Consider the following 17995-nt stretch of genomic DNA (forward strand, 5'->3'; position numbering starts at 1 on the left):
AGGCTCACTGACAAAGACTGTGTTGGAGCTCATGGGAGGTGAAGGACTTACAGAGTGACGTGAACACTGACGTAATGATGTGACTCGACCACGTGGAAAAACAAACTGGTTCTCAGAGGATTGCCAGTTGAACCAACCCAGAAACCAGTTCACCTTGGTTCAAACCGGGTAGAGTCACCCTCATCAGACGTGGGTTACTTAGTATCATATATTCAGGTGTGTGGCCTCAATGCAATTTACTGCAAGATTGTTTATTGGGAGGATGATGTGGTTCCTTGTGAGTGTTTCACACTTTGTGGTTATGGTCACTGTCTATTTCTGTGGTTGCAGTTATGTGTGACTGTCTTTAGGAATGTGCCAGACCATATTACACCCTGGTCCCTCCCTCAGACACTGTGCTAAAGTAACAGCTGAGGTCAGTGCTGCTTAAAGACACACACACTGACACACACACACTGACATACAGAGTTCCTGTTGGCTACGCCCACACTACAACCTGTCTTCCATTAGACAGTAAGGTCGAGGGCACAGTAGGGAGCCAGCCAAAGGGGGAGGGGGCTCCTACACCTTCCTCTTACCACGACACATCAGCACTTGACCCAAGGAGGCTCCACACCACGCCTTCAGTCCCAGTCCCAGCAGCCCGAGGAGGGGAGGGCAGTTATCTGGGGCACTCCGCACACCCATAGGCTTTGCTAGATCATGGAGCTGCCCTGTCTTCCTACAGAGTCCCCCACAGCAGCCAGCTCCTGCTCCATGGATCCCCTGTACGACAACTGCCCACCTTTCGCCCAGCGAGGGAGGGCCAGGGTGAGGGAAATGGAGAGTAGGGTTGTGTGCCCGGGTGTAACCAGACTCCCAGGCCCTTGCAGCTCTTGCAGCCCTCTGGCCGGACTGACCCCAGCTGTGGCTTTGGTTCCCACACTGGACTGTGGGGGAAGAGCGCCTGGCGGCTGGCCAGATCATAGCTACTGCAGCTGGGGAGGGGGCCGGGGGAGACGGGGCTGGGAAGCAGAGCTGGATCAGGGCATAAACAGAGGAAGAGGAGGGGGAGAGAGAAGGGGAGAACAGGGAGGCTGTGGGGAGGACAGAGCCCATCTCCACCAGAGCCCCAATCCATCCCAGAGTGAGCAGCACAGGAGTGCTCTGTCTCTGTATGATAACCTGCCTGACGCTGTCACCCCTGAAAGCCTCCAGGAGGTCTTTGAGACAGAGACAAGTTTCCAGGAGCAGATGTATCAGGCATGGGCCCCTGAGCACATGCAGGGCCTGATGGAGGCTGAGGGAGTGAGTCAAGACAAGAGCCCCTGGTCCTCCTGTGAGATCAGCCTCCCCGAGAGCGGCTCAATCAACCAGGACCAGAATCCAGACCAGGACAAGGAGCGTGAGCAGGAGCCAGAGCTGGACTCAGGATCCTGTGGATATCAGCAGGCCGACCTCCAGCTCCCATCGTCACCTCACGTCCTGACAGGCAGCTCCCCTCAGCTGTGTCCCACTGAGTGCCAGGGCCTGTGGCCCCCCGAGCAGCCGGCCTGGTCTCCCAGGGTGCCCCCTCCCATACCGCAGGCTGACCCGTGTGCCAGCGCCCTCCGCAGCCTCCTCACCAGCCTCCAACAGCAGATCGGCCGACAGAGGGAGCAGTATGAGGAGAGAATAATCAGGTAATGCTCAATTCTATTGGTTTCACATTTCCCTTTCGACATTCACAGATTATTATAATCATTTTACAGGGTTTAGATAAAACCCTGTAAAAGACAGAATTTAACAGGCTGTTGCTGCTGGCTTCAGTTTGACACTTTCAGTTCACTGAGTTGACAGAGAGTCTTGCTTGTGGTGTGTTTCCAGTGAAGGGCAACACAATGTTCCCAGGCCCAGAGAGCGAGTGTCCACTCAGCTGTGCTGCTCCGGTCACTGACTCGACCCCGAGCTTCACCCCGTGTCCTGTTCGGTTCCCACGGCGCCAACAGCTGCTTTCTTTACGTCTCCTAAAATCTCCCATATTTACACCGAGCTTTTTTTTATCAAGCACTCAGATGTGCTGTATTTGCTACTCGTGTATGTATGCATGTATTTCTGTGTATTTTCCAAGATAAACAAAGTGCGTTGGTAAATAGCTGGAGATGATTGGTTTTAACAATCTAACCGAACAAATAGAAACAGGTCAAGGCCTCGGAAAGAGAGCTAATTTAAGGTTGTTTCCCTGGACCACACACGCAACTCACTCAGGATATTTTTACCTTACACCTACCTCCATCAAGGAGGTTATGTTTTCACCCGTCTGTTTATTTGTCTGGATCACCATGACACTCGGCCTAAGGAAGTTGTTTGGGTCAGGGAAGAGTCCATTAAATATTAATTTAGGGGGTGATCAGTTTCTTTTAAAAAAGCGATATGAAGAAACTCTTTCACCTTTTTCCAGGGAACAACTTGTGGATTTGTTTGTGAAATCTCGATAATGGAACTATGCACTCCTGAGTCACTCTGGTCAAATAAATGTAGTTGTACATTCGAACCCAAACTTTAGAGTCACCCGTTCAGCCGATTTAAATGCCAAGTAACCCACCGACATAAGAACCAGTAACCTTTCCTGTCTTGTCTCCCCTCATCAGCCTAGAGCAGAGAAATGAGGAGCTGCAGGACGAGGTTGTGCGGCTGAAAACCAACCTGGTGCAGCAGCGCCACTGGTACCAGGTCATCCAGACGAAGATCGTGGAGTCGGAGAGAGCCCGGGACGCCGCAGAAGATCGCAACGCAACGCTGCAGAGAGAGATGGATCAGTTCTTCGACACCTTCGGAGAACTCAACAACGAGGCCAAGAAGACAGAGTATATCGTCAAGAGCTTCTGAGGAGGAATGTGTGTTGACATGAATGGTGTGTGCAAGGTGCAGGGGGAAAGGCAAGAAAGACCTGGTGCTGAGGTTTGTCTCTAGGCAGAACATGTTGCTCTCTCGTTGGGAGGGATTTAAGTGATGTACAGCTATTTGTTCACTGGAAGAAAATGAATCACTGATGTCCACTTTATTAGTTGCGTAAGGGCCAAGTGATAATAACGTTGTGGTCGATGCAATCGCACAGGACATCTCTGAAAATAAAAGGAGAAACAAACTGAACGAAAATGTGAAATGTGCATTGCTCAATGGCGCTTTCTTTTGAAATCCTGGTAAACACAGGAGACTCTCTGATCGCTGTGAAGCTCAGTCCATGTTGGAGAACATGATGCGAGTGAGCGAGTTGGCCACTCCTCAGGTCATTTAAGGCATGACTGAAAGAATAAGGTCATGGTCTTTGAAAGGAAAACATGGTGCCCAAGTCCTCAGTGGCTCTGCAGTGTCATATTTCTGCATGTCCATCACACTGTGCAATCAGTTTGAAACGAAAAAAGAGGAGCAGCTCTGCAGTCCATTTCCAACGATAGTCTTTAAAGTGTCAATCTCGAGTTGCCAGGTCCAGATTTGGATTCAGGACTCACATCCTCATTTCTCTGTTGCTGGGCCAACCTCCCCCACAGACACTGCCTTTACAGACGGGGCGACTGCTGCCTTCAGGGACGACTCCAGGGAGATAAAGAGGGAGAGTGTTGCACTGTACATTTGGTAACGCACTTTAACACACACACACACACACACACACACATATATATATAGGCTTACAAGGCAAAAAATAAAAAATCGTTTGAATAGTATTTCAGAACCACGAACATCAAGGTACTGTAAGTAAAGTAAAAGTGATCTGAACTTATTTGTCTTTTTAAAACAAGAACTACAGTATCTTAGAGGCATCGCGACTGCCTTCATGCAATTTAAACACCCTTATTGTTTGTGTTTCACTGCCGTGGCGTGTGTCATACATGACGTCTGACTCATGGGTTATTATCTCGGCACTAATGGAATGGTTTAGAAAAAGGTGCGGCCCATGCATTTATCCATCAATGACATTTTTTGACAAGAGGCTTGATTCCCATGGGCCTCGATGTGATCATGTGTAACATTTTGCTAGAACACAAAAATAAATACTACGTGTGGCTTTGAGCCTTCCCCAAACGAATAGGACTACGACAGTCTTTTGATATACACATTGATAATAAGTACCTTATGTTCAAATCGGGATGATTGCAATATAACCCTCTAAAGATATGTTGAATTTCTTAACAAAACAAGCACGCCGTATCTACTGTACTGGTAACGAAAGGGTCTACAGTCACTATGCGTGTCAGATCTTGACATCTTTACAGACAGTACATTATATCAGGAAATAAAACAGTAACACTGCAACCACAACTTCCCCTAGCTGACAGGAGTAAAAGCTCAAAATCCACATCACTCAGACCAATTCATAGAAGAAAGAACACACCACTGTGGAGATATGCAATCCTGCGAGCTAGCGAAAGGGTCGATCAAAGTTCGGATTAGTGTTTGATCATCTGATGGACGTCGGACGGTTAGTGCGATCGACTTATGGCAAGCTCTTGTTCTTATTGGCGTAACATGCATGAGAGCAGCTGGGGTCAGCACTTGTCTGCACTGATTAGATGACAATGACCTCTGGTCTCAACTTAACATTTGCTAAAAAAATAAAACTATTAAAAATACAGGCATACAAAACAAATCCACCACTGCCTCCTCCTGGTCACCTGAAAACCATTACAGGTGCATACATCAATATACTTGATCGAGTTAAACAATATCCACGAAGAAGAGAAAGAGCAACCTTTTCCGTCCCAAAAAACAGCATAGATTGCTTTGACCTCCGGCTAGCAGTCCAAAACAGAGTGTGAAGACGAAGAGGATGAGACACCAGATCGTACGGGGAAAAGAAAATAGAAAAATAAACCTTTCATTGAGGTTAGAGGGGAAAAGAAAACAGAGGAAAGGAAGGTGATGACCGATTGATATTTAGATATCGTATATGGGAGGTGGGGGCCTGAGGCAGGCAGACAGAGGTGGCAGACAGTGATCACTGACTCTCGTCCAGCGGTCCCGTCAGTGTGTCGATGCTGCTGCTGTCTGTGTCCGAGGCCAAGGTGTGCTCCGTGGACATGGACGAGATGTCGTTGGCTGAGGAGGACTGGGAGGCGGAACCTGACACAACATCTAAGACATGACACACACACACACACACACACACATAATGGAGAGGACAAGTACAATGTGGTGAAATTACAAATAATAACAAAAGTTAATTAAGTGGATTCTCGGTCCATCATGACCTATTTTAGGAAACTTGTGTCTTGAGCTGAAGCTACATTCCTTTATATGGAGGGTAGCTGATGACACGTGAAGAAGCTGCATGTACTCACCAGAGCAATCTTCTTTCATTAGACCGTTCTTGTTCCTCTCTTCCCAGTCGATCACCTCTTCATAAATAAGTTCTGTGGAGAAAGACGTCATGTTGTGACATCATGCATTGGATTGGAGTTGAAAGACACTTTCACAACAACAGGAAAAAGGTGGAGTCTGGATAGAGCGGGCAGGAAGCAGCTAAAGACACCGGCATCGTCCCTTATCACCAAAAGCTCTCGAATCAAGCTTGCCTTTCCAAGTTGACATCGTCATCAGCATCGTCTATGCACATGGCACCTCTCTTTCATAATGAGATAGTCTTTAGTCTTTTTTGTTTGTTTTTCTTGGTTCTGTTAGAAACTTCATCACTTACATGCTGTATTCTCATATGGGCTCATTCATATATTTTACAGATATTCCACTAAGGGACTAGCGTGGGAAGTTAAGGAAAATGTCCAGAGCCACTGACTCTGACATTTGTGATCTTACATGAATGTCTGAACAGCTGAACTGAAAAGCCAATGTCTTTCTGGCATATGGGTTTTCATGAGAAAAGTCATAAACAACCAAGCTGACCTTTAGCTGAAACTTCTCATGCAATGGGAAAATGAAAATCTACCTACAGAAAAAATAGAAACATGATTCTAAAGATTCCTGTCCATTTAGTTAAAATGTAAAGGAAGTTAAACTGCACTGCTGATATGCTTCCCTAGAGGGCAGTGCATCCTACCTTTCCAATGCTCAATGGAGTGCTCTCGCTCTTCCAGCTGCTTGTCTGAAATCTGGGGTGGAGGCTGTGAAACAGAGAGAAAACAAATGTGTCACACCAAGGTCACACACACACACCCACTGACACTCATAGAGGGTTAAACCTCGGAAGTGTCTCGAATCGAAAGATCGCCTCACCGCGTCCGCTTCCCCAGGGTCGTACCACACGTGGATGTAGGGGTGGTTCAGAGCTTCTTCCACGTCGATGCGGGACTCGGGATCAATAACCAGCATTTTGGACAGCAGGTCCCGTGCTTGACCTGCTGTTATGGCAACAGAGGGAGGGCAGTGTTACTATGGGAACAGAACCATGACATCACTTCATTTGAGCGGCCTTCATGAGAACTGATTACTTCCCCTGGTGGTGTTGGGAAACATTTCTGGGAATGTCGAGATTTCATCTTGTTTCAGTGACGTGATTTCTTGATCTTAATGTCACAGATTACGGCAGAAAAACGTCTGACCTGAGTCATCATTCTCTGAACTATTGAAAAAGGTCCAGTTTTCAGCCTCTATCACTTTACGTTTTATAATTGTTATATAAAAAATTACTAAAAACAAACATCTACACATACAGCGAGAGTCTTAATATCCAAAATTCTTACTCTTCAGCTTGTCGTGCTCTGAGTCAGAAGGGAAGGCCCAGTCGGGGAAAAGATCTGCAAAGCTCACGCCAGGATACTGTGGCTTGTTCAGGACATAGTTCCTCACAGTCTCCATCAGCCGGTTCATAAACTCCAGACTGGGCGTGCCCAGAACCTCTATCACCTTATTCCACTGGTCGATGTCTGGACAGTGTGTTGTTATGGAAATACCCTGCTGCAGTACTGCATTATGGATATATACACATTTGAGTTTATGTGAAGAACATGTGAAAAGGGAGAGAGTCTTGTGTCAGTGAGAAAAAAAAAGCAATAAAAATACAGATGTACCAACAGTCAGGAAGCCTGCGGATTTACCACTGCAGTAAAAATGTTATTACTTCCACAGATGAAAACCAATCTGCCCCAGAACCAGATTGTGCTAAGCATCCCTTCTCTGCCACTCAGGTGCGAATGGACAGTAACACTGAAAAAGAGATGGTTAGCGAAGATGTGATCAAACTCATTAGACAGCGCTAATATAAATGCAAATCATCTCAAGAGCTTAAGATTGATTCCGTGTTTCAATTAAAGGTGATTGCAGATATCTGGACAGAAGAATAAACAAGAAACAAAGAGAGCTCTCTGTATAAAATGGGGTCTGCTGGAAAACTTGCGTCATCCCATTCGACAGATAAAGCTCAGAGGACATGATGAGGGAAAAGTCTCGACAGACAAAGTGTGCAGGGGTAACTATAATAAAAGAAAATGATCAAGATGAAAGAGATCTTTATGCCAAAGGGGGGTTTGATGGAGGGTGAACGATGTGGGACATCGAGCTGTGAAGGATACGGTCAGTGCCCTGGAAGATCACGCCGCCCTTTACCATTTCTCCCATGATACACCCCACTGACCAGATGTCCACTGGAAACAGAGAACAAACACACACGCACAGAAGGTATTAAAAAAACTGATCACATAAAAACCACACAGTTAATTCTCATTAAGGGCACAGTAAAACATCACAGAAGCAACCTGCCCTGTGGTTTAAATTTGAACGACAAACAAACATTGAAATGCAGAAAGGCAGCTCTTGATATTTGGTTCTATCCTCTGGCTTCTCCACGGCTGGACATTTTGATCATATTCCTCTTCCGGCTGAATTTCTGTTCTCTCTCTGGCTGCAGAGAGAGACACAGGCTTCCAGGCCTTTCTCCTCGGCTCTCTGCTTATCAGTTTACACAGCTGTTGCTCCCTGCCTCACACTTCCCTGTGTGTGAGTGTGTGCACTCAGCGGCGTAGCCCGAGTCGACTGTTTGCTTCAGAGCATTAATATGTGGCGAATCGCCATCCACTCCTCTCTTCCCTCCATTTTACCACTGAGGCAGAAAGCTCTCTGTGATCTGCATCATTACAGAGGACTTACGATTCAGTCTTTGATGCACAAGTCTTAACTGGAAACTTTGGACAGGTTACACTGATCATTGCAGTATGTTTGTATTGTAGGCAAAATACTGCCCTCTCAGATTAGGTCACGATGAAGCCTGATTAGTGGTTCATGTTTGAAATCCCACACAAAGAAAAAGACAAATGACAAGTCTGACCAAAAACAGTTCAAGAGATTTAGGCTTCTCTTTCGTTATGTGCAGAAATTGGCTGATTGAAGAACTAAATTATTCCTGATTTAAAAACCCTGCAACTATGTGTTGAGTGTCTTCTGTCTCTACTTGACAAACCAGACAGGATGTGGTCCTTTCAGGGGAGGAGAGATCATTTCGGCCATTATGCAGTCGACAGACCTAGGTCCACTGTATGCAGAGTAGTAGCATAATGCAGGCATCACTCATAAAAAAAACATTGGACGACCAACTAGAGCACAACTGGATCAAAGATTTCACACTGTGAATTATAAGAGAACAATAAACCAACTCATCCTCCTTGACAGCCTGTTCCATCTGTTATACTCTGATAAGCTTCTTACTCAAAGGCTGTTGTGACAAGCAAACAATCGAATCTACTGGACAAACATGTTGTCATAAATCTGTTTCTAAAGCACATCATGTTTCCTCTGCTCTATGCTCTGCGATATATTTTTGTAAACAATCTGATAAATATTTAAGAATTAAATTCATGTATAAGGATCCAGTACCAACTATTGACTGTATACAAATATGGAGACGTCTCCAATTCCTCTCAAGATCCAGAAATGAAGCCAAAACACCACGGATATGAATGCTGCCATCTTGTGCTTTAAGAGCCCACGTCTGTGCAGTAGCGATCTGGGGTGTCAATCATAACTCTTCACCCTGATTTATAGCATCAAATAACCAAACCAGGAAAATATGAACATACATCACACTATATAAAATCTCAGAGAGCATCTTTGAGAAAAATAAATAATCCTGCTGTTCTGAGACTGCTCACCATTCTCCTTGTACTTCATGCCTAGAATGACCTCTGGGGCGCGGTAGTATCTGGTCACCACATACGGGGTCATCATGAAGTTAGTGCAAGCCGTCCGTGCCAGGCCAAAGTCCAAGATCTTCAGAGTGCAATCTGATTTCACCACAATGTTGCTGGGCTTCAGATCCTGAGAGGAGAGAAACTCTATTAATCTATAGAAACACACACAAACAAAGACATTGTCGCTGACGTGTGTATTTGTACACAGACGGGAGATGATACGACCATCTCCTGAACTGTGTTGAGCACTTGTGTGATTAAACATGACTCCAGAAGAATGAACAAACATGGAGGAGGACTGACATCGTATGTTCTGTTTTGCAGCGAAAAAATTTGAAAACTACGTATTATTTTTCAGTCCCTGGATATTAGAAAAATCCCAATCAACCTTATTGATTTTGCAATTAAGTATAGAATGTTGAATCTTCGGTGGATTACATGCATCACACTGCTACATTTAACTTTTGCAGTAGTTCAGAGTGTGTTGAAGCAAATAAACTAGCTCTAGCTGCTTTCAGATATGGAACAAGGTCTTTTCCAGAGGGGCTGTATGTGAGAAATGTCCTGGAACTTTTACCAGCTCAGTGGCTGTGATGCATGATGGAAGAAAAGGTGAAAACATTTAGCTGTAAAAGCCAAAACCCATTCATGAAGAGCATGTGGGGACATGATGGTTACGGGCACAAAGAAAAGTTTCTCTATCATTATTCCCCTGTTGTTTTCAAAGCATCGCCCTAGGACAGTGAATGTACACGCAGAGCCAATTGCAAATTGTTATGGAAAGCTAAAAATGGATTTTAATTAACTACTCATTAAAACTATTCATTTTCCTAAATGAGTAATCTGCTGTTCGTCAGCCAGCACTTGACTCGCTCAGTGTGACACCCCTCAATTTCCTTCCCGCTTTCAGACTGATCACATTGACGGCCTCTCTGGAATCCAAAGGATGGAAATGTATCACAACGATGGAAAACTTTAATTCCTGTAACTAATGAGGAAACTAATTCATTGTTTGTTGTGGTTACAGGTGCAAACAGAACATGCTTCTGACCAAACTCAGATTGTGAGCCTGATATTAAGTAGCTGTATTTCAGCAGTGTTCAACAAAAAACAGAAAAAAATTATTGTTATTAACTATTTCCCACCCAGAACAATTATTCCTTGTCCTTACCCTATGGATGATGCCAGCAGAGTGCAAGTGTCTGATGCCACAGAGGATCTGGTAGAGCAGGTAGGACATCCTCTCATGGTCCAGGTCCATGTGGATCACCTGGCACAGGCTGGCATCCATCAGCTCCATCACCAGATACCTGACAGTGGAGGAAGGAATGAAAAACAGTCACGTATTTATTATAATATAAGGTAGACAACAGGAGAAGTAGACACTAACAACAGGAGAATGAACAAGCAGTAAAGAAGCACTTAACAGAACAGTGACAGATAATATAAACAGCTACTATAGAGAGCCAATACTGACACTGAAGGGTAAATAAAAGGATTCACTTGTTAAAATCTCAGAATGTGAAAAACTCCAGTGCCACTCACAGATCCTGGAATTCCTCCAGGGACTTCTGAGGCGTGAACACATTGATCAGACGGATGATCTGCGAGCAGGAAGACAGGCCATTAGTCCACTCTGTTACTCTCCCAGCTTCATCCACTTCACTGTGGAGAGCTCGACAACAGAGGGCAGAGCACTAAGAGGGTTTGCCTGGATCCCCTCACTCAGAGCAGGAAACTTTATCGCCACTGCAGAGAGCTAACTCTCTTTGTTCTGTTGACTGAATTTGGTTTTTGTTTTTCTTAATTTAACACACAAAGCTGTAGGCGTGGGCTGCCAGTCATTCCCCCCTGCCCAACTTCAAATCACATAAAAAGGATCCTATTTTTGGCTTTGGAGTAGATGTGACCATGAAACTTTCCATCTTTTAACCATGCTGTGTAATTTATTTTATAAAAACCACCTTTAATGACTTATTACAGCTATTAACATCCATGTCAAATATAAAGCACACATACCAGCACATAGAAAAAAGGCTCATAAATTCAATTTATAAATTAATCAACCTTACATTTTTGTGGTTGACACATTTGAGCAGCACCAACTCCCTGTAGGCCCGCTTGGCATGGGTCTGGTTCTGGAAGGGTCGACACAGCTTTTTCACAGCAACAGGTATACTAAGGACCGTGTCCAGAGCAGAGCTGCACACACATCATATGTACAAAGGAGGGAGGAAGAAAAGACAAAGGAAGAATGTTAATACATCTTACAGAGATGGATATTCTCTTATCACTTTAAACAATAAGGGCAGATGCAGAAAAATACTAATTAAAAGAATAGAAACAGCCAAGAGACCTCACTCAATTGCACTGCAATAGACAATACTAACAAAAGCGTGGGTAATTTTCAAAGCAATACAAGTCAAACAAGCAAATTTCTCTGCAGCAATTTCCCAATTTTTCCAGCTTTCTAATCCGATGCTGTTATTTTAGTCTTAGGGTGGAGCTCAGGAAAAGCTGATCAAAATGGAAAGAGCTCATTGTGAATGTGCTACAGATAAAATTAGATATTGTGAGCAAGCAGAAATCTTGCCTTCATGCTGGTGCCAGAGAAGAGATCAGTGGGGAACACAAAACATTGTTGGTGCAATTATATCGAAAACAAACATCAAGCTAATGTGTTTGGGGAGAAAGGAGAGCGGGGCATTTCAAAAGCTTGGCGATTTGCCACACACCATTGCAAACAAATCCTCTGGTGACTATGATTATCCATTTTAAACTCCCACTGTTGGTACAAACTTTCTTTTAAATTGGATTGAGAAAATGTTGGGAAAATACTTCTCATGGTCACCTTAGAAGCTCTTTAATGATTTTATTAAAATTCAATTGGAAGACTTTTTCTATAAAAAAAACAGTTATAGAATACACTGCATATGTGATATCTATAACATTTATTGAAAAAGGGTGGAGATTAGAACACAGTGATATTTCAAAACCATGAATCTACTAACAGGCTAGTTACTTTAAGGTAAGTATGGGTGGGAATTGCAGGGGAGCTATATACTAAAATACAGAATACATGGCCTGCGATAAATGATATGCTGAAAGGCAATTGCATAACCATACATCCTAAATCTGCCTAATTGGAGAAGAGTACACACTGCTCCAAAAGAGGTCAGATCTTTGTACTTCTTAGTGTTTACTTACTTTACTAAGGCAAAAACTGTTTGATTTATGTAATTAGGAGAAGTCGGATTTAACAAAACCCCCCAGGCTATTAACACAACAAACGGGAGAACAGCCTCTCACCAGACGATGCCCTGGGCCCCAGAACCGATTGCGCGGAGCTGCTGGAAGCGTTTGAGTACGGTGAAGGTGGAGTCCCCCACCTGAACGCTGTAGAACTGGTCCTCTGCCTCACTCATCCTGCTGAGCACTCACGACCACCAGCACTGTCTGCAGGGGGTCAGCAACACACACAACATTAATAAAGAGAAGAAGAATAAAAAGACACAGATAAATAACATATCCCCAAAATGTGCGGCAGAGTAGTAAACAAGTTACACCGCATCATAACACCATTATTACTCTGTTAAGAAACCCGAGCCTCTCTCTCAGTCCACTGAATCACTCGGATGAGCCTCAGTGAGTCAGTCCCTGGCATCTCTCCCTTCATTTTCAGCACCGTCTAAAGCCGACCAATCCGCCGCCGCCTTTGTCCGCTGCCCAGTTTGCTCATCTGACAGAGGTACCGGCGCTGCAGCTGAAGTCGAGGCTGTAAATGCCTTGGCGAGTGTGTAGTGGAGAACAGAGGCAGCTGACAGCTTGGAGTTCCTGAGGCTCTCACCGCCATCTTCAAACTCCCGCTGACACGCTCATACATAACGCACACATACACGCTTATTTAGACAACGTTTAGCTAGAGCATGGTTCTTATTCTTTCATCTGCAACCAGCTACCATCTGCAGAGGATGAACATGTGCTAATTGAAACATGTTATTAGATGTGTTCTGCTAATAGTGTTTATTACAAAATATGGCAGTGTTAGAAATTATTCCTCAGGAGCAGGAGGAGGATGAGCCTTTGCCAGGGTTTGAGTGTGTGGGCGAGGACACACAATTGTATAGCCATGCAAGTAGCAACAGAGCGAGAAGTCACTGCTGTTTGTCATTCCCTCAGTAAACAGCCACACGCTGGAGTCCGATATTTTATTCTGTTTGATAAGTGCTCACTGGTTTTCATGGTCAAGGAGACAATGTGCCAAAAAAAAAAAAAAGCAGCAAGGGATATGTTGAGATGGAGTAGAGTTAAAAAGGCTCGGTTTTCACAACATGATGAAAAGACCTGCACTGTGTGAGCAGCTGTCAGATGACAGACTCCAGTGATATCAACCTTAAGTCTAGTCGGGTCGATACTTAGATCTTTTATTTATTTTAACATTGGTTTTAGAATTTATTATTCCATTCTTTGTAATGGCCTGTATTTTATTAATGTAACATATTCTGGGATGTATTTCAAATGAAAAGATTATTGTTGAAAATAATTGAAGTATTTCTCATTAAACACTTTTATTTTGAAATTTTAGTTAAATATTTTCATAATTTGATAATGAATTATCTTGTCATTAATAAATCACTGATAAGAAAATATAAATAGTTTAATATTTTTGTAAATGTAGAAGTACAGTTGTCAACACCTCAATAATTTGTTATATTCCTTGATGGCAGGTTATCAGACAGGAAAACAATAAACTCTGAACATTTTAAAGTGAAAAGATCCTTCAATATCTAATTCTTCATTTTATTGTATTGGAGATTTCAATCTTCTCATTCCCATTCTTTTTAATAAAATGTTAATATAACAGTGATTATAAAAGTGAAAGATGAAGATGGGATTAATGAAGTAGTAGACTGAAAATAATAACAGACTTGACCACATGATAAACATGATTGGACTGTCACTGTCTTTACTGGCCCCAAAATATAATTCAAACAAAAACCTTCAGCATGTGCAATCAGATTTGATGTTTGTATGCGTTTCATCTTATTATCATCCATCAGTTTATTCCTGCATGCAATATTTCCTAAACCAACACAGTCTCTGCCCAACATCTTAGGTGTTTGTGTATCTCCTCAGTTGGTTTTTCAGTTTTTTTTTGGTTTCTTTATAACAAGGTTTTTTTTTTTTTTGAATGTGTCATATTTTCTGTGTGGCTTTGTAAATGTACAAACACTGGGAGAGAAATATGCCTTCAGATGTAGGAGGTGTGTGTTTGCAGCTCAACCATCACTGAGATGAAAAAATGAATCCTTCTCGTCACTCGCTACTTTCATCCTGTGCCTCCCTGGTTTCTTCTCCTTCTCACATGTACATCCAACTGACTCTCACTGGTTACACCCAAAGGGGGGGGGGGGCTGCAAAGACCTTCACTCCATGCTTATCTCACTCTTTCCGATTTCCTTGACTTTGTCTTCCTTTCTTTTATGCTCCTGACATTCCCTCACTCTTCTGCCCTTTGCTATCTTTAGTTTTTTCTTGTCTTCCTGAGGGACTGAATGTCCTGTCAGCCATATTTTTGATGAATATTTAGTAGGTAGAGTTTCGTCATACCATTACATAAATATTTAAGTGCAGGTACAGAGGAAACATGGTGGATTAGATAAACGTTTCCTTTAACATGCATCGTGGATTCAACACAGCTCGTAATAACCTCATCCAACAAATATCCAACAATAACAGTTGCATCTTTATCTTAACGTCTAGTGCATTGATTCAAAACACACACATCAATCTAAAAAACACTGTGGAGGCTTCATTAATCATCAACAACTGACAGGCAGTAATACAATCTTTCACTTTCTGTTAAGATTGGGGCTTAACATATAGACTAAATGTGTAGTTGACTCAGCACATTTATACAGACACTGACAGGAAAAGATTGAACAAACTGTGTGTGAGTTCAGAGTAACAGACACAAGAGCTGACGCGTGTTATTGCTCAGGTCGGCAGGAAAAGAGGAAACCCAGAAATCTTTATTTGTGTAATCATGAGGTGTGCGTTAACAATTACTTAAACCTGATACATCCCAGTAAACTTACAGGAAAACTGCCCAGTAATCTGCCACCATATTAGGTACAGTAGCCTCTGATTGTTCATTTCCTCAGTACGCTGTGGTTAACTCGTCTCTGCTTCCCAAACACCATTAAGGCCTCATGCTAGCATTTCCCCTGCACAGACAAACCTGCCAGTGTCTTCTATGTGGAGCTATAGTTGCCTCCTCTTCAGGAACATTATTGATCCAGTCTCATTTATATATAGCTACAGAGATTCACTGCAGATTTGATTAGAACAGGAAGTTTTTCATAATTTGATTTAGTTTTTATTATCTCCCCCAAGGAGGTTATGTTTTCACCCCTGTCCATTGTTAGTTGGTTGGTTTGTTTGTAGGCAACATGACACAAAATCCACCGAATGGATTATCATGAAACTAGGTGGATGGAAGAAGAGTGGGTCGTGGACGAACCCTTATTTATACGTTTGGTGACAATCATTGTGAGACTTTCAGCATTTAATCGACTTCTGAGAGAATAAGTAATGTGGGGAAATCTGGCATATTTGGGGAACTGATGTTTATGAGAGTGTGCAACTTGAGATCCAAATAAAGATCAGTATATCAACTAGATTTGAAAGTTTATACGTAAATTGGATCCAGAACATCATCATTTTGTTCTTATAGGATTTTATTTCTTTAGGCGAGTTGATAAAACTAGTGACCTTGGCACAAACTTCACCATCCTCAACTCCCAGCACATCATGGTGACTGTCCGGTCCAGTACAGTCCAGCGCAGCCTTGGGGTCACAACGCGGCCGTGGCTCTGAGTAGGAAGCAGGACGGAAGTCAGTGAGCTGACTACGATATCAGATTAGCATGGCCCGAAGACCCTGCATCTCAGCACGATGAGTTACAAAGCACACACAGCTGGAAAAGGCAAAACTACTTCTACCGTGTGTGGCTGCTGCACTAGAGACCTGAGCAACAGCTGAAAGATGACAACTGTTTTCGAGAGGATGGAGGTGTTAAAGGGACGGTCCACTCACCACTAGGCCGATGGAGGGGATGGGTGAAGGGTTGGAGTCTCTGGGGTTGCAGCCAATCCAATGTGATTGAAGTAAATGGTGACCAATTACATTACATATCATTTAGCTGACAGCAGAAATAAACATACAATGCCTCCATACTGCTCCTGTGGTGTCATCCAAGTGTCCGTGTTTACTCCATGTTTTTAAGACTAAATGTCCACTTGGATCACAGCGGACATTGAAGCTTCATGACATGGTATAAATGACCTTGTTTCAAGTTGAATTTGAATGTTGAGGGCTCGGACACTTGTATGACACCACAGGAGCAGTTTGGAGGCATGTTGTGTTTTTTACATTTGAAAAATTGGTCACCATTTACTTCAATAATATTGGATATGGCTGCAACGCTGTTTAGTAGACTCAAACCACTTCTCCCATCCTTCCACCGGCATAGTGGTGAATGGATAATGAGTTAACCTTTGGGTGAACTACCCCTTTAAAGGGAAACAATGCGAGTAGCCCTGTGAACCCTCCTGCTATCCTTGTTATGAATGTATATAAATATTTGTATGATCCCTCTCTCCTGCTATCCTTGTTATGAATGTATATAAATATTTGTATGATCCCTCTCTCGAGCACTGCCAATCTGTTTGCGTTGACATGCTCCAGCCATGACAGAGGCTGTGCGATGGGTGGACGAGCTGGAACTTGCCCCCGGATGAACCAGGCCACATGAACTGCACGGAGCCTCCGCCACATCGAAACCCTGCGTGACTGGTGGAAGTGAGGGTACTGGTTTGTGGAAGCAGCTGACACCGGGCCTACAGACATGTCAGTCCTTCAAGCTAACAGTGCACGTCTGTGGGTAAGTTCACTGACGGACACTCCTCAGATGCGACGTGTAAGAGTGGGATCTATTTTTTTTATTTTATTTCCCCACGCAGCCCTGTCTACTCAGAGGTATGAAGTCACCGCCGCAGCACCGCTGGCACAGCAAGGAGTCGCCGGTTCACACAGCGGGAGTCATGCCGACATGAACGCCGGTTAAATCCCCCTCGTCTCCGTCTCTGGGAGGTTACAAAGTTACCGAGGCACGCTACTCGCCCCCCTCCCCCGCCCCGCTCCTCCCGTCACTTCTGCCGGCAGCTATGCGGTACTCGGGCCGGGGCTGAACGGGGAGCTCGGACGGACTAACGGACTGGCAGAGGAAGCGGCGGCGGAGGCGGAGGCGGCAGACTTACCTTCTCCCTTCGCCGTCCCAAGGCCACTGCCGAGCATCTAAAACACGGCTCACACACTCTCCACGTCTCCCGGGCACATGCGACACTCGGGGGAAGTTGAGCAGAAAGAGCCGGCCGGGCTGTCGGGACACGGGGCGCTTCCTCCCGGCTGCTCGGTAACTCCAGCGGCGGCGCGGAGGGTCGGGCTGGTGCGGAGGAAGGCGACGTCACGACAGGCGCAGGGCGAGCATGCCGGTGACGTCACCGCGCAGAGTGAACGCTGGTGCAAACTTTTTTCTCTCCCGCCCCCCCCCAAAAATAAACTTTTCTTTATTTCAGCACATCAAACGTGGTTTTATCATCCGATCATTGACTGAACGATTTCTGAATTAACACATCGCAAAATACTTACATCCTAAAAACAGAGTACTTCTTACAGAATCAAAAATATTTACACATGCACCAGAATGACCCCTCATATATTATTCTGTAGTATATTGGATTCGATTATTGACGGTGTATTCGTTAATAATGGTGCACAAAATATTCAGATATTCAAAAGTAGCCTACCAACATCAGCCCATTAAAATACTCCAATACTCG

At 44.0% G+C, this 17995-nt stretch overlaps 2 protein-coding genes across 3 annotated transcripts; one reads left to right on the forward strand and one right to left on the reverse strand.

Annotated features, from left to right (window-relative positions):
• The first annotated feature begins 510 nt into the window (after window positions 1-510).
• LOC133958737 (uncharacterized) lies at window positions 511-3117 on the forward strand. Its single transcript, XM_062393685.1, has 2 exons — window positions 511-1661; window positions 2610-3117. The coding sequence occupies exons 1-2, from the start codon at window positions 703-705 to the stop codon at window positions 2845-2847; spliced, it is 1197 nt and encodes a 398-aa protein (XP_062249669.1). The 5' UTR covers window positions 511-702; the 3' UTR covers window positions 2848-3117.
• Window positions 2997-17596, reverse strand: mapk9 (mitogen-activated protein kinase 9). 2 transcript variants are annotated; one of them, XM_062393684.1, is made up of 13 exons: window positions 17414-17596; window positions 15867-15967; window positions 12402-12548; window positions 11165-11294; window positions 10638-10696; window positions 10264-10402; window positions 9054-9219; window positions 7482-7553; window positions 6654-6836; window positions 6187-6311; window positions 6011-6074; window positions 5298-5369; window positions 2997-5091 (listed from the first exon to the last, which is right to left on the reverse strand). In XM_062393684.1, the coding sequence occupies exons 3-13, from the start codon at window positions 12515-12517 to the stop codon at window positions 4955-4957; spliced, it is 1263 nt and encodes a 420-aa protein (XP_062249668.1). In that variant the 5' UTR covers window positions 12518-12548; window positions 15867-15967; window positions 17414-17596; the 3' UTR covers window positions 2997-4954. The 2 variants fall into 2 exon arrangements, with proteins under 2 accessions (XP_062249668.1, XP_062249667.1); XM_062393683.1 differs by lacking the exon at window positions 15867-15967.
• Window positions 17597-17995: the final 399 nt, after the last annotated feature.

The sequence above is a fragment of the Platichthys flesus genome, chromosome 8, assembly GCF_949316205.1.
Source record: "Platichthys flesus chromosome 8, fPlaFle2.1, whole genome shotgun sequence".
In the NCBI taxonomy this organism is placed as follows: Eukaryota; Metazoa; Chordata; class Actinopteri; order Pleuronectiformes; family Pleuronectidae; genus Platichthys; species Platichthys flesus.

Coding starts and splice junctions, on each gene's coding strand:
- LOC133958737 (XM_062393685.1), top strand. CDS start 703: ATGGAGCTGCCCTGTCTTCCTACAGAGTCCCCCACAGCAGCCAGCTCC. Junction 1,662..2,609: donor TATGAGGAGAGAATAATCAG/GTAATGCTCAAT, acceptor TCCCCTCATCAG/CCTAGAGCAGAGAAATGAGG.
- mapk9 (XM_062393683.1), bottom strand. CDS start 12,517: ATGAGTGAGGCAGAGGACCAGTTCTACAGCGTTCAGGTGGGGGACTCC. Junction 9,220..10,263: donor CTGCTGGCATCATCCATAGG/GTAAGGACAAGG, acceptor CTCTCCTCTCAG/GATCTGAAGCCCAGCAACAT. Junction 6,837..7,481: donor GATCTTCCAGGGCACTGACC/GTATCCTTCACA, acceptor CACACTGTCCAG/ACATCGACCAGTGGAATAAG.